Source organism: Oryctolagus cuniculus, chromosome 7 (assembly GCF_964237555.1).
Source record: "Oryctolagus cuniculus chromosome 7, mOryCun1.1, whole genome shotgun sequence".
In the NCBI taxonomy this organism is placed as follows: Eukaryota; Metazoa; Chordata; class Mammalia; order Lagomorpha; family Leporidae; genus Oryctolagus; species Oryctolagus cuniculus.
Window position 1 is genome coordinate 129266762 of NC_091438.1, and position 15596 is coordinate 129282357.

At 50.2% G+C, this 15596-nt stretch overlaps 1 protein-coding gene across 12 annotated transcripts in view; it reads right to left on the minus strand.

Moving 5' to 3' along the window:
- The window catches only part of ST3GAL3 (ST3 beta-galactoside alpha-2,3-sialyltransferase 3), a 230221-nt gene that overhangs the window by 139052 nt on the left and 75573 nt on the right, over positions 1–15596 (minus strand). For 6 of the 12 annotated variants that reach the window (XR_007923654.2, XM_051856570.2, XM_051856568.2 and 3 more), the window contains exon 3: positions 208–255. The exons of the other annotated variants lie outside the window; for them this stretch is intronic. Coding sequence is in view for 5 of the 6 variants with exons in the window: in XM_051856570.2 (XP_051712530.1) it covers positions 208–255 (48 nt within the window). In the remaining variant the exon portion in view is untranslated. The remainder of the gene's footprint in view (positions 1–207; positions 256–15596) is intronic. 12 annotated transcript variants of the gene reach the window in all.

Sequence of the window (15596 nt, forward strand, 5' to 3'; positions counted from 1 at the left end):
TGCGGTAAACACAGGCGAGAGGGGGTGTGTCTGCCCACACCATCCAGCCTGAGCGCGGCATGGGCTCCTGTCCCGGAGGAGGTGTGTATCTGAGCGTATGGGGTGCAACGTCCCCTGCCCTCCCCGCCAGCCCCCAGCTCATTCAGCTCTGCTACCAACACGGCCAGCACTGAGAGCTGCAAAGACGACAGAGGGGAGGACTGGTACCTGAGCCTAGCGTCTGTCCAGCGGAGTCAAAGGAAAGAACCACTGAATCTGCAACACAAGAGGACAAGTTCATTTCTTTCTTCTTCGTGCAGTAAAAAAATAACAAGCTCCCACTGCCTCTGCCCCAACCCTCCTGAGGAAGAGACACCCGGGAGGGAAGCCAGCCAGGCAGACAGCTTCCCGGCTCATGCCACCCATCCCCAGGCCAGCAGGCCCTGCTGGGCCCAGCACCCCGTACCTCCTGCCCCCAGCCAGAACATCTCAGGGCAAGGGCAGCCCCCAAATTCTTCAGGGGGGCACACAGACTCCTTCCTTCTCCTAGTAAAAGTAAAATTAAAACAAAGCAAATTGAAACTTGCCTCCTGCATCTGTTAAAGCCATTAACATTTCCCCTTTGACCTCTCTCTTTCTAATATTCACATGTCCAACTGTTTATTATTTCAAAGGCAGGAAAAACACTGCAGTGAGGGAGATGTGAGTGCACAAAACGCATGCCATGAGGACCTACGCAAACTCTGCAAGAGAATCGAGGAGGGTCTGAGCTTGCACAGAGCCCAGGGGAGAAGGAGAAAGGGGTGCCCATGACGCTGTCACCCTTTCAGTCACTCACACGATATTCACTGGGCACTTAATACGTGCAGAAAACTACACTGTGACCTTGAGACACTGCAGTAAGAAAAAAAAAGCATTTTTTTACCTTCAAGATCTCCCTGCTCTCAGGAGAGAAAAGGAAATCAGGGGCCAAAGAAGAAATGTTTAGAAACGTTGAACTAGAAATGGATAGAATGCAAAAGAAAAGGGAGTGCTCTCAAAGTCTGTGTTGGGAACCAGACCAAGGAAGAAGGGGAGTGGGCGCTGGGGCGTCCCAGGCAGAGGGGGCCAGGTGGGGGCCAGGTGTGGGCCTGAAGCAAGACCAGGCCTGGGCTTCTGAGCCACAAGACCAGAATGTAAAAGCAAATGCAAAAGACAGCACTTCTCTCTGGGCCTTAATAAAGGGGCTGCTGCACGTGGCTGAGGATTGCATCTTCCACAGCATTTCTGTAGGAAGCACTCAGACTCCAGTGTGGCTATTTCTTACAACGAGAGCCAAAGCAAAGTGATGGTAAAAGCCAATGAACAATCCAATGAAAAGCATGACAAGGGGCACTAGGATGACATCAGGCCCAAGACAACCCAGGGGACCCCAGACTCAAAAGGGATCAGATTCAAAAGGCTCCCTCACGACCAAGGTGTGACAGCTGGATGCATACAGGACCAGGGTGTACAGCCACATTCCCACCCTGGCATTCTCCAGATCCCAGTGTGTGTGTGTGTGTGTGTGTGTGTGTGTGTCATTTTCTCTCACTGCACGTGGAAACGCAACACAACAGTTGTCACATCTGTAAACAACACTGCAAGCTCATCCTGAGAGCTACCTGTCTCCACGCCTGTTCCCACCACTGGACGACATGCTCCTGCTGCACCCCGTTACCATCCTCAGCACCCATTACCATCATACCTCCTGGCACTAACAACCACTGCAAGATGAGTGGACTGCAGAGCTGCAGGCAGCCCTCCATCAGTGTTTTCTCTCAGAACCATGTGCGCTGGAGGACGTGGCTTCCTCTGAGGACCCAGAGACAGATACTCTGTACCTCCCAGGTGGAGGCAGGTCCACATGCTTTGAAAAGCACCAAGAAAAGGGGAGGTTGCCATCTTTTTACAAAAGTGCAGAAGCACAACTGGGACACTTGGCTGAACCGAGAGGGGCGACCACCCCATCTCACACAATGTTTACCTCCTACAGATTCCCCTGTTCATCAGCATTTCTCACATCTGTTTCCTCTCAATAAAGTAGAAGCCTGTCCCCTGCCTCCCCCGACTTAGAAGAGCTATTGAAGTATAATTTGTCTAGCACAGACTCATTCGTTTAAGTGTACAACTCAATGCCTTTCAGAAAGCTGGCAGAGCTCTGCAACCATCACCACAATGCACCTGCAGAACAATTTATCACCCTAACAGACCCCTTGGGCTCATTCAGTCACCACCACCCCTACCTCCAGCCCCAGGCCACCAAGCTGGTTTCCATCTCTGAGGTTTACTTCTCTGAAAATGTGGCTGTCCCTTTTTGCTGGGACCACACCTCTGCCTCCACCTCAGCCCAGTTCTATCCATTCTCTACACCAATTCGTCCAGAAAGAACATCAGACTGCATTGGGGCTCCTGATTAAAATCCTTCAGTGCCTTCCCACAGCCTGTAAAACAAACATCAAACTCTGGTATTCAAATTTGCTGCATTTTCCCTGATCTGCCACGCCTCCTATCCCATGTTCCAGACACGCCAGACTACATGGCCCCACAGAGATGTGCCTCCCTGTGTTCAGACACCAGCCATTCTCTTTCTGCCTATGTGTGTGAAACATTCTCTCCCCTCCCCAACACTAGTCCATCAAGACCCAACTCAACCAGCCCCTCTTCTTTTTTTTTAATAAGGAATTATCTCCTTCCCCTTAGTTTTTTTTTATTTATTTTTTGACAGGCAGAGTTAGACAGTGAGAGTGAGAGTGAGAGTGAGAGAGTGAGAGAGAGAGAGAGAGAGTTATAGACAGTGAGAGAGAGACAGAGAGAAAGGTCTTCCTTCTGTTGGTTCACCCCCCAAATGGCTGCTATGGCCAGTGCACTGCGCTGATCCGAAGCCAGGAGCCAGGTGCTTCCTCCTGGTCTCCCATGCAGGTGCAGGGCCCAAGCACTTGGGTCATCCTCCACTGCCTTCCTGGACCACAGCAGAAAGCTGGACTGGAAGAGGAACAACCAGGACAGAATCTGGTGCCCCAACCGGGACTAGAACCCAGGATGCGGGTGCCACAAGTGGAGGATTAGCCAAGTGAGCTGCAGCACCGGCCAGCCCCTCTCTTGAAGCCTCCCCTGCAGAAGCGGCTTGCTCTCTTCTTCAGGCCACTGCTGCAAGTCTACCGCAGCATGCGCCACACCAAATTCGAACCTGTGCCCCTTCTCTCCTTCCTCACTGAGCTGCAGCTTCCCCGAGGACCAGGACTGTCCGCTCACGTGGAGACTCCGATGCCTAGTTCACTGACTGACATACAGAAAATGGTCAACATGTGTCAAGAACTGAGGAATAAACTAGTACACATCCTTGCTTTCTTCCACAGGTGGTGTTATCTGCATGTTGTTTCCCAAGCTCGACACTGACGGCAGCTCAGTTCAAGTCAGTCCCGAGGACCTCTCCTTGCACTGCCCAGGGCTCCGGGCCCAGTCTCCCCGCAGAAGATAGAAGTGCTCACAGGGGAGAGAGGAGAGCACTCCTGCAGGAGCTCAGGCGTAGGTTCCCGAGGAGCCAACTGCTCAGATGAGCGACAACAAAGCAGCATCTTCACTCCTTACTGCAGTGCGACAAGCAGTTTTCCACTTGCAATTTACCTTCTTCGCATGCACAAGCAGTCCTGATATGACCCTCCGTAAACTTCCATCAAAATGCAAAGAAAAGAAAAAAGACTGAGACGTGAGACTAAACAAGACCAAGTGCCTACAGTGGTTGTCCCTGGGTGATAGGAGTATAGGTGATGTCTTACTCGCCATACTTTTGGTGGCTTTCCTTATTCACTGTGCTTCGGAGAGGCCGTTTGGCTCCTACTTTTCATCCCTGAGGTCATTTCACGCCACTTAAACGTACCCCCACCCCTAAGTGGACCAGACTCCCCCTCCCCTTCCTCCCTCCTCCCCACAAATACTGTCAAGAGCCAGTGATGTGCCAGACCCAGGGCCAGATAACAGAAAGCCAGGGCTGAGTGAGGCAGCAGACACAAGCGAGCAGGTGCGCGCACAGAGCTGGGGGGTGAGGAGGGTGAGTGAGGGAAGCAGCAGCACTGGTGGTCTTGGGGGACAGGGCAAGCCTAAGTCTTGCAAGCAGAGGGGGGCTGCCGAGAGCAAGGCCCCCACACCTAAGGAGAGGCAGAGGGGGGCTGCCGAGAGCAAGGCCCCCACACCTAAGCGGACACAAGTGAGAGGCTAGAAATTCCAAGAGGAAGTTAGTGACACATTCATGTTTTGTGTCCGTTTTGATGGATCTTGCTTTGAGCACTGAAGGCACAGACTTCAGAAACGGTTTGGCCATTCATTATTTGTGTTTATTCTGAAGGATGTGAGATTATTTTAGTTATAAACCACTCTGACGGCTCACGGGAAAACTGAGCGTTCCACAAAGTGAGGCGTTTGCTTTGCAAGAAACAGAGCAAAGGACAGGCAGGCTTTCGCCTCTCGGGCAAACAAACGCGTCGTTTTCACTCGGGCGCTGCAGGCTCCAGCTGTTTCTGGCTCGCAGGCCAGAGGCAGCCATGTGGTGCGCTACACAAATGACCAAACAGAATTCCAGACCAAAGCACAACAGAGCCTGGCTGCACATGGCTTTGTTCAATGAGAAAATCTAGAATTTACTGGAAATCTTTTATTATGGTCAGATGTTTCCTGTGTCTGGTTTCTGAAGCGGAATAAGAGAAATATAAAGAGAACGTGAAGAATGGGCTCAGTCTTTCTGGCCACTGGAGTGGTTTCCCAGGCACGAGCTAGGAGGGCACCGGACGCGCTCCACGCTGGGGCACTGCCTGTCACGGGATACTCACCACATCTCTCCTGCCATCCCTTAGGAATAAGCCCTCAAGATGAAAGAATTTACAAGAAGACTGTTCCCTCAGGCAGCCCACAATCTAACAGGTGAGATAAAAACACATAGAACACTAAGCATGACACACAGGAAGAGGAAAAGGAAGAAGGACACTGTCCATTAATTTAACAGCCACTTATTGACCAAATGCTGCACGCCAGGCTTAGGGAGACAACGGTGAGTAAGAACAAGATGTTCCTACTCCACAGAATTTACTTTTAGGCAGGGAGATTTTGTAAAAGTACAAAAAATGAACAAAATAATTTCTGACAACCCTAAGAGCTATGAAGAATATTAAACCTTGAAGTAGGTACCATGGGTAGAAGCACAGGCAATAGTAAAGTGGTTTTTTTTGTTGTTTTGTTTTGTTTTGTTTTGTTTTTTGACAGGCAGAGTGGACAGTGAGAGAGAGAGACAGAGAGAGAGGTCTTCGTTTTGCCGTTGGTTCACCCTCCAATGGCTGCCTCGGCCAGCGCACTGCAAGCCGGCGCACCACGCTGATCCGAAGGCAGGAGCCAGGTACTTATCCTGGTCTTTCATGGGGTTCAGGGCCCAAGCACTTGGGCCATCCTCCACTGCACTCCCTGGCCACAGCAGAGAGCTGGCCTGGAAGAGGGGCAACCAGAACAGAATCCGGCGCCCCGACCGGGACTAGAACCCAGTGTGCCGGCGACGCAGGTGGAGGATTAGCCTATTGAGCCGCGGCACCGGCTGTAAAGTGTTTCAAGGTTTTATTTTTTTTTCTCTTTTTTTAAAAATGTTGATTTATTTATTTAAAAGGCAGAGCAAAAGAGACAGAGATCTTCTATCTACTGGCTCACTCCCCAAAGGCCTGCCAATAGCCAGGGTGAGGCCAGGCCAAGCCAGAGCCAGGAGCTCCATCCAGGTCTCCTGCATGAGTGGTAGGGATCCAAGTTCACAGGGTGCGCAACAGCAGGCAGCTGGATGGCAAGTGGAGGCAGGACTCAGACACAGGCACTCCAGCACAGGATGTGGGCCCACCATGCTACAATGCCCTGAGGAAGTCCAAGGACAAGAGTTCCAGGCAGAAGGAAGAGCAAGTACAGCAACCTTACTACAGGGAGAGGAGGCTGTGTCGCCAAGCACAGAGCACAGGACGCAGAAGGTGGGAAAATGAAGGCAGAAAGGAAGCCAGGAGCCAGGTCTGTAGGGGCCACACAGGCCCCAGGGAGACACCTGTGTTCTAGGTCAACAATAAGAAGCCCTTGCTTAAAATCAGCTAACAGGATCTGATTTACATATTTTCTGATTGACATACAGTTACACATATTTATGGAGTATGTGATATTTTGACACATAGATACATTGCATAATGGCCAAGTCAGACTAACTATCATAAATTACTACTTTATCACTTCTTTGTGACAAAAATAAAATCCTTTCTTGAAGCTTTTTGAAATCTTGAATGTATTATTGTAAACTACGGTCAACCTGCCAACCACAGATACTGAAACTCGCTCCTCTTATCTGACTGGAACACTGTACCCACTGACTAGCCTCCTCGCTGTCCCAGGCCCCTGGACTCACGTAGAATGAACATAAACTTTGGCTGCTCTGTGGGAACCAAGCTGATGAATCTGGCAACAGAGTGAAAGGGAGGGTGGGGAGGGAGGCTGAAGGCAGAAAGACTGATGAGGAGGACTTGACACTCCAGATGAGAAGTAAAGCCACCACGCCCGCAGCCACAGCAACAGAGGAAAAAGAGATGGGTGCCAAAGACACTGCAGGGGCCAATGCTGTGACATACAGGTTAATCCCCTGCCTGCAGCACCTATGGCATCCCATATGGATGCCGGTTCAAGTCCCAGCTGCTCCTCTTCTGAGCCAACTCTCTGCTAATGGCCTGGGAAAGCAGTGGAGGATGGCCCATGTGCTTGGGCCCCTGCACCTTCGTGGGAGACCCAGAAGAAGCTCCTGGCTGCTGGCTTCGGATTGGCACAGCTCCGGCCACTGCAGCCACTTGGGAATGAACCAGAGGATGGAAGACCTCTCTATCTCTCTGTCTCTCCCTCTCTGTGACTGTAACTCTGCCTCTCAGATAAATAAATAAAATAAACACACACACACACACAAACACACACACACTGGAAAGGGGAGACGCAGGGACTTAGTGACCAACGGACTGAGTGACAGATAAGAAAGGAGGATGGAGCCAGAGTCTGGGCTTGGGACAATGGGCGTGGCCTGCGGCTGGCCATGAGTGGCCTGTGCCCAGTGCACACGACCCTGCCTGTTCTCTGGACCACAGGAAGTGGCTTGATCTGAGGGAAGCAGTCCCTACACAGACCTCCCCTCTCTGAGGCAGAGCAGGCCAACCCCGTGGAGATCTGAGATGGGAACTCTGAGAGCTAGGGGCACTGGTGAGATGCAAGCAGACAAGCAGAGTGGCGCCTTGGAGGCTGTGGGCCGGGCTGGAGGAAGAGCCACACTGGTGGGGGAACATCAGAGTAAAGTCACCCCCTGCTGCTGAGGACAACAGGACAACCTAGGGGAATGGCTGCCTGAGACTCACATGTGCAACACACATATACACACACACACACACACACACACACCACCCCACCACCACCACCACCACCACCACCACCACCACTGCACGGGGCCTGCCTGTGCTGAGAGTCTTCTCCCGTCTCTTGCTGTCTTGGAGCTTCCTCGGTCCAAGTGGGCTCAGCGCTGCCTTGCAGCCTCCCTGCCCTCCTGCTGGTTGGCTGACCGGGCACAACTCGCCCACAGGCTCTGACTCCCGGAAGAGGCCCCACACAGACCCGGGCCTGAGCCTCGTCCCCCAGTCCAGCCTCACGCAAAGACACCCAACTGTGGGGGTTTAGTGGCCCATGAATGGACACTTTTTTTTTTTGAAGATTTTTTAAAAAATTTATTTGAAAGGCAGAGTTACAGAGAGAGAGACAGAGAGAGAAATCTCCCATCCACTGGGTTCACTCCCCACATGGCCGCAAAGGCCGGACACTTTCATGCCTACGTGACCAGAGCCTAGATCCCAGCGGGGGCACCTAACCTCCCAACCTCCAGCTCAAAGAAACAAAACCTGAGTAAATGAGATACCTGAAAACCTAGAGAGAAAGAAAGCCTACGGAGAGAAAGGAAAATTCACCATTAATTTATGGGGATTGGTTGTATGCAAGAGAAGGGAGCGACGTAATTCAAGAAATGGCAGAAGCAGGACAGGGTGAGAACCGATTACCAGAGGGAGCACTGAACTGCGCAAGGGTGGAGGAAGCTGAGGGCTGTAAAGACCCCGCAGCATGACTCACGGAAGGGCACCAGAACTTGGGGGTGGGCTGGGACTTGAACAACAGCCCCACTGTGCCTAATTTCTAAATTAAACTTTATCATAGATGTGTGTGTATAGGGGAAACCCTATATAGTACGTCTAGGGTCCATGGCCTGAGGGCAGGGTTTCCCCTCTGAGTGAATGAGTGGACAATGTGGATACAGGAGACGTCACCTCAAGAAGTTTCTGAGGCTTAGGGTTAGGCCCCTGCCAGAGACACCAGCATTCCACAGGGGAGCTGCTTCCAGTCCCGGCTGCTCCACTTCCCGTCCAAGTCCCTACGAATGTGCCTGGGAAAGCAATGGAAGATGGCCCAAATGCTTGAGCCCTGCACCCACATGGGGGACCCAGAAGAAGCTCCTGGCTCCTGGTTTCAGCTTGGCACAGCCCTGGCCATTGCGGCCATCTGAGGAGTGAACCAGTGGATGAAGGATCTCTCTCTCTCTCCCTCTCTCCCTCTCTCCCTCTGTAACTGCCCTTCAAATCAATAAGATAAATCCTTAATAAAGAAGTAAAGAAGTTGCTCCACAGGTTTATTCTGTTAATTTAACTTACTGAACAGTTACTGCAGAGCTGCCACTAAGTTCAAGGCTGTATAAACAGATCCAACATCATCCCTGACACCAAGAGTTTAAGAACTCTCAAGACATGAGTACATGCATCATAAGCCCCTGGAGGAGTGGCTGCAGGTGCAAGGTAGGGAGCTGCTTATGGAGAGAAGCCGAGTCCGTGTGCGGGAGACAGCACTGGGATGGCCCAACAGGACAGGCCGCGCTGGCAGGGTGGGACCAGCTAAGGAAGGCACTGAAGCGTGGCTAGTGAGGGGTGTGTGGTTTCAGGAAGGAAAAAAATCACACCTAACGAATATATTAGGTTTTCTTTCAGGAGGTAAAAACGCATGTGACTAAAAGGGACCTGGGCAATACAATCCGTGGAGACTTTCGAAAAAAGGCCTTGACACATCAAAGACTGGTTTTTAAAAAGTGAGTCACGGTGAGACTGAGGAAGAAACTGCTATGTCATGCCGGGGAGACAAAAGGCACCCGGTTGAGGCTCGGCACCTGCGGTGGGACCAGGAAGTCCGGGAGGAGCAGGAACTCTGCAGGTGCAGGGGAAGAGGGCGGGCACTGCTCACAAACCCCCCCGTGCGGAACTGAGAGGGGCAGGGCAGAGTGGGTCCGGAGGCTCAGGGGCACGGGGCAGGTGTTGGTACAGCTGTCCAGGAAGCTGGGAAGGAAGCCACTGAGGCTGAGGGGCACTGGCCGGGGCACGATGAAGCTGGTGGGCCAGTGCGGCCGAGTACAGAACAGAAGGAGGGCAGAGGCAGGGCCGGTGAAAAGCCAGCACCCACCAAGAGGTTGGTGCGGGGCCCACACAGGTGATGACACGTGGCCTGGTGCACACCACGGGGCTGACCCAGGCTCTGTGGATTTTTCCCACTGCATGACTCTGGGCAAATTACTTAATCTTGCTGAGCTTTAACCTCCTCATTTGTAAAAATGGTAGCAGAAGCCCCAAATCCCTTTTCTGAAGCCCCTGAAACCAGACAGCTAAATGGGTAAAACACACGCAGCCCTGCCCTGAGGTTTGGGGCGGCGTCCTGTAATCAAATATTAGTATTCTTGCTAAAAGTTCAGTTTTTACACTAAATGGGACTACAAGTAAATTCCTATCATCCTAGGTCAGATTTTGCTGCTAAATGACTTTTGATACCAATCTTGTGGGAAGAAACTATTTTTCTAAGGTTTCTGGGGTTCATATTTGCAGCAAGGGTGGAGCTGCAACAGGTCCCACTGCGCAGGTGGCCGCGAGGACTCACACAGCACTCAGCACAGTGTGTGGCAGTGGTCTGCCCCCCCCCCCCCCCCGGCAAGGGGAGCTGAGACGTAGGGAGGGATGGAGAAAGAACTAGGGTGAGAATTCCAGCAGAAGGGTAGACCAGATGTGCTTGGAATACCCATTTAGGAGCCTGAATTTTGTTGACTGACAGGAGAGGGAGTACGGAAAGGCACTATAAAGTTCTTGGCAAGTTAACGACATCAGCAGGTTTGTGTTTCACTGTGGCAGATGGAAATGGAAGGAGGCAGCTGTGGTCTGAGTGTCCCCCAAAGGTGCATGTGTTAAAGGCTGGGTACCAGGGTGGTGGTATTGGGAGATGGTGTGGACCTTGGCAGGTGGGGCCAAACAGAAATCGGGTATTCTTCTTGGGCCCTGGTTAGTTCTCAGGAGAGGATGTTACAACAGCCTGGGCCTGGCCTCACCCAGTCTTGCTTTGGCTTGTTTGACTTTTTTTTCATTTGTATTTGAAAGGCAGAAAGATCTCCCATCCACTGGTTCACTCCCCAGATTCCTGCAACAGCAAGGGTTGGGCCAGGCAGAAGCCAAGAGCCCAGCACACTCAACCCAGGACTTCCACATGGGTGGCAGGGACTTCTGGAAGCTTCAGCTGCTAGCTCCTGGGGTGTGCATCAGCAGAAAACTGGACTGGAAGCGAGCAACCAGGACTGAAACCAGACATTTTGACATGGATAGGAGTGATTTAACTGCTACACCAAACACTCACTCCTGCCTTCCTGTGTGAAGCTGTGATCCTTCCTCTGCTCACACTCCCTCGGCTGCCCCGGGCCCCTCACCACAGCCTGAACCATGCAGGCTCCATTTTCGGCCTCAAAAACTCAACTCAACAATCTCTTTTTTGCGACAGCTGCCTATTCCATATATTTTGTTACACAAACAAAAGGCTAATACAGCAGCCAAGGCCTTACAGGAGAGAACTATAGTGAACCAGGTGAGAGGATGAGGGTTGAACATGGGGTTTGTGGGGAGCAATCCGGACTAGACTGAGTTAACTGGAATTAAGATTTATTCTATGCATCTGCTCTCCCACAATATGGCGCTGGGAGAGAAGTAAACAGCTTCTGCACAGCTGCCTCCAGTTCAACCAATAAACTGTAGGACTTGCTCCTGATTGGAGGAGAGCAGCGTACTCGGCGTGTGGGCAGCCGAGTTGGGATTGGTGGAGGAGGACTATAAAGGAGGAGAGAGACGGCATGCACCGGGAACATCTAAGGGGAACATCTAGCTGAAGGAACACCTGTGCAGCCCCCGAGAAAAGCCGGCTGGCGGTGTGCCGCTCCCCTGCGGAAGTGGGGAATGTGGCCAGGGGGAACTGCCCTTCCACGGAGGTGGAAGGGATAGTAGCCAACCCGGGAAGAACCAGCAGCAAACCCGGGGAGGGCCGAGCAGACAGAAAGAACAGCGCAGGGTCTTGTGTCGTTCCTCCACGAAGAGGGGGAGCGACAGGGTTGTTGTCGAGAGAACAGAGAGGAGGGGATGAGGTGTCAGGGTGAGGGTTAACGGAAAATGGTAGAGAGAAAACAAGGGAGCAGGAACACTGCAGGAATAGATGGGCGGCAGTAACGTGCCACTTAACAAAGGAAGGATCACACCAAGGGCTGAAAAGTAGCCTCTAGATTTGGCAACTAGGACGCTACTGGTGACCTCAGAGCAGGTTCAAGTAAGGTGGTGGGGAAGGAGGCTACAGGAGCCAGGGAGCCAGCATTCAGTAATAAGTAGGCCTTCAGTGGCCTTCCCCACTCACTGCAATTTGAATGAGTGATGTGCTATGGGTTTAGGTGTAGGGACAAAAAAGTAAGATAAAGCGGCTGGTGCTGTGGCGCAGTGGGTGAAAGCCTCAACCTGCTGTGCCAGCATCCCATATGGGCGCCAGTTCGAGTCCCAGCTGCTCCACTTCCTGTCCAGCTCCCTGCTAATGTGCCTGGGAAAACAGCAGAAGATGCCTCAAGTCCTTGGGCCCCTGCACCACATGGGAGACCTGGAAGAAGCTCCTGGAAAAAAAGAAAAGAGAAAGATGGAAAGAAGGAAAGGAAGAAAGAAGGGAAGAAAAGTAATGTACAGAATGCCTGACAGCCTCATTTTTTCTGTGACATGGCAGGTGGTCACTGGCTGTAGAAGGAATTCATCTTCCAGTTGGAAACAGTAGGTCTGCGGTGGGTACTTGGAGTAGCATTTAGGACGTGGCTTGGTACATCCAGAACCACATCACAGAGTGCCTGAGTTTGAGTTCCACCTTTGCTTCCGATTCTATCTCCCTGCTAATGCACACCCTGGGAGGCAGCCGGTGATGACAAGTACTTGTGTTCCTGTCACTTACATGGGAGACCTAGACTAAGTTCCAGGCTCCTGGCTTGGCCTGGCCCAGCCTCAGCTGTTGCAGGCATTTGAGGAGGGAACCAGCAGATGGAAGATCTCTGAGTGTCTGTCACTCTATGCCTTTCAAATAAAAAAAAAAAAATTAACTAAAAAAAAAAAAAAGAATAGATTTAAGTAGATGGGGGTTGGCAAACATTTTCCATAAATGGCTAGGAAACGTTTTAGGTTTTGTGGGCCACCGAAGGTCTCTATCACACATTCTGCTGGATTTTTGCTTTGTTTTGCTTAACATTCCATAATAATGCAAAAATTATTTTTAAGTCACAACACACAAAAACAGGTGTAGCTGGATTTGGCATGGGAACCACAGTTTGTAGGCCCTGATCAGTTGACCTTGCACCCTCTCAACTCCTCCAAAATGACAGAGAATACTGCTTGTTATAATGCACACGTACACAAAGACAAAAAGAACTGGAGAGAAGACACCAGCAAGAAAAGTTTAGAAGCAAATAAGCTAGAGGGACTCAGAAAATCCAAGAAAGCTGAACCCGATGCTGGCAGCGGGGAAAGGGCAGCTGTGATGTGAAATACACCACAGATCTCCCTGGAGACTCCATCACTGGCAGCACCGGTGCCACTGGAAGTGGGAGTGAAGATGATACCACAAACAAGACATGACGTCCTTGAACAGGGGCTTGCGGCCAAGATCAGCAAGGCATGAGACAAAGCACCTAATTTTAAAACAGGCGCTCAGGGCAGGCATTTAGCCTAGCAGTTAAGACACCAGTTACAATGCTCACCTCCCACACTGCAGGACCTGAGCCGGAAACCTGCCTCTGGCTCCCTACTCCAGCTTCTGCTAATGTAGACCCTGGAACGCCAGGGTGATGGCCACAGTACTTAGACTGAGTTCTCAGCCATGGTCGGCATTTAGGCAGGGAATCACTGAGATGAAACTCTCTGTATCTCAGATAAATAAAAAGTTTTAAAGAGAGACCAAAACAAATGAAAGAATGAATGCAACATGGAAAAACAGAAAATACATAAGGAGATGGAAACAGAAAAACATTGAAATTAAAATTCTCAGAATAATTTTTTGTTTATGAAACTAGTAGAGAATGTGACTTTTTATAAAAGATTTATTTTGTTTATTTGGAAGGCAAAGTTAGGGCAGGGGGAGATATATATATAGATATATATAGAGAGAGAGAGAGAGAGAGAGATTGATTGATTGATTGATCTTCTATTCACTGGTTCATTCCCCAAATGGCCGCAATGGCTAGGGCTGGGCTAGACCAAAGCCTGGAGCCAGGAGCTTCTTCCAGGTCTCCCATATGGGTGGGAGGGGCTCAAACACTTGGGCCATCTTCTGCTGCTTTTCCAGGAGTATTAGCAGGGAGCTTAATTGGAAGTGGAGCAGCCAGGCTGCTGCCCATATGGGATGCCAGAGTCACAGGTGACAGCTTTACCTGCTAAGCACAATGCCGATCCCAGAGAGTATGATTTTTATGAAGGTACTTTAAGTGAACAAAAAGAAAAAAGAACCCTTGAAAATTAAAACATGACAGCAGAAATAAAAAGGACTGGAAAATACACTGAGAAAATATCTCTGGATATAAAACAGAAAGAGTTAGAAAATTAGAAAGAAAAGAATTTTTAAAAAAGATAAAAGGGGGGCCAGCGCTGTGGCACAGCAGGTTAACGCCCTGGCCTGAAGCGCTGGCATCCCTTATGGGTGCTGGTTCTAGTCCCAGCTGCTCTGCTGTGGCCTGGGAAAGCAGTAGAAGATGGCCCAAGTCTCCACGTGGGAGACCCGGAAGAAGCTCCTGGCTCCTGGCTTTGGATTGGTGCAGCTCTGACTGTTGTGGCCATCTAGGAAGTGAACCAGCGGATGGAAGACCTCTCTCTCTGTCTCTACCTCTCTCTGTAACTCTGCCTATCAAGTAAATAAACTAAATCTTTAAAAAAAAAAAAAAAAAGATAAGAGGACTCTTGTTGAATTTTTTATTTAGTGGAGGGTTAAGCTTGTGACTATAAAATAAACTGAAAGGATGCCATTGTAAAAATTAAAAGAAAAAGTAAGAAACAGGAAAACTAAGGACAAGCAATGTACTTGTTTTTTAGATAATCTGGAGGTGAAAATCTAGCAAATCTGCAAAAAGACTTAAAAGTGGATAAACAACTTGTACAAGATTTACCCAGCCTTCAGTGACAAGGCTTCAACCTAGTTGGTGTGGTTCCCTAACTTATGCATCATATACTTACCAACAGGACCCCAAAGTGTCCACTAGAAATACAGACGCCTCGGGTATCATCACATCCTACTCAATGCCTTACTAAATACTGCTTCACGTTATTGTATGATTGTCTTACTTAGCCAAATGTGACCCACCAAAAAGAATTAATGGAATAAAAGATAATTAAAAGATGGGCCGGCGCCACAGTTCAATAGGCTAATCCTCCAACTGTGGCGCTGGCACACCAGGTTCTAGTCCCGGTCAGGGTGCCAGATTCTGTCCCGGTTGCTCCTCTTCCTGTCCAGCTCTCTGCTATGGCCCGGGAGTGCAGTGGGGGATGGCCCAAGTGCTTGGGCCCTGCATCCCATGGGAGACCAGAAGAAGCACCTGGCTCCTGGCTTCGGATTAGCGCGGTGCGCCAGCCGTAGCGTCCATTGGGGGGTGAACCAACGGAAAAAAGGAAGACCTTCCTCTCTGTCTCTCTCTCTCTCACTGTCCACTCTGCCTGTCAAAAAAAAAAAAAAAAAAAAAAAGGAAAGAAAGAAAATAAAAAAAGATAATTAAAAGACAAAACAACCAAATGTATGGGCCTTGTCTGGACCCAGATCCAAAATGCTAATGAAGAGGCGTTCTTAGGATACTTTGGAGATGAGAGGACAATAAGGAACTGTTGTTAAAGTGAGAGGATAACATGATGACTATATTAAAAACAAGCTCTGTTACAGTGTGCACTGAAGTGTTTAAGAGTACAATGACACGATCTCTGGGATTTGCTTTAAAAATCCAATACAAACTTTTAAAAACCCAAATAATGAAAAAGGCATGAATCTCTGAGAGCAGGATCTGTACAGTGCACATATGCTGGAGACTGCTGGACAGGATGACAGTCTCGAGTCATCTGCCACATGGCATTCCTTTCCTGCATCTGGGACAAAGATGGACTTGCTAGGCTGGTGCTAGAGGACGCAGCACCATTCCACTCTCAAGAGAAAAATTTATGCAAAGACAG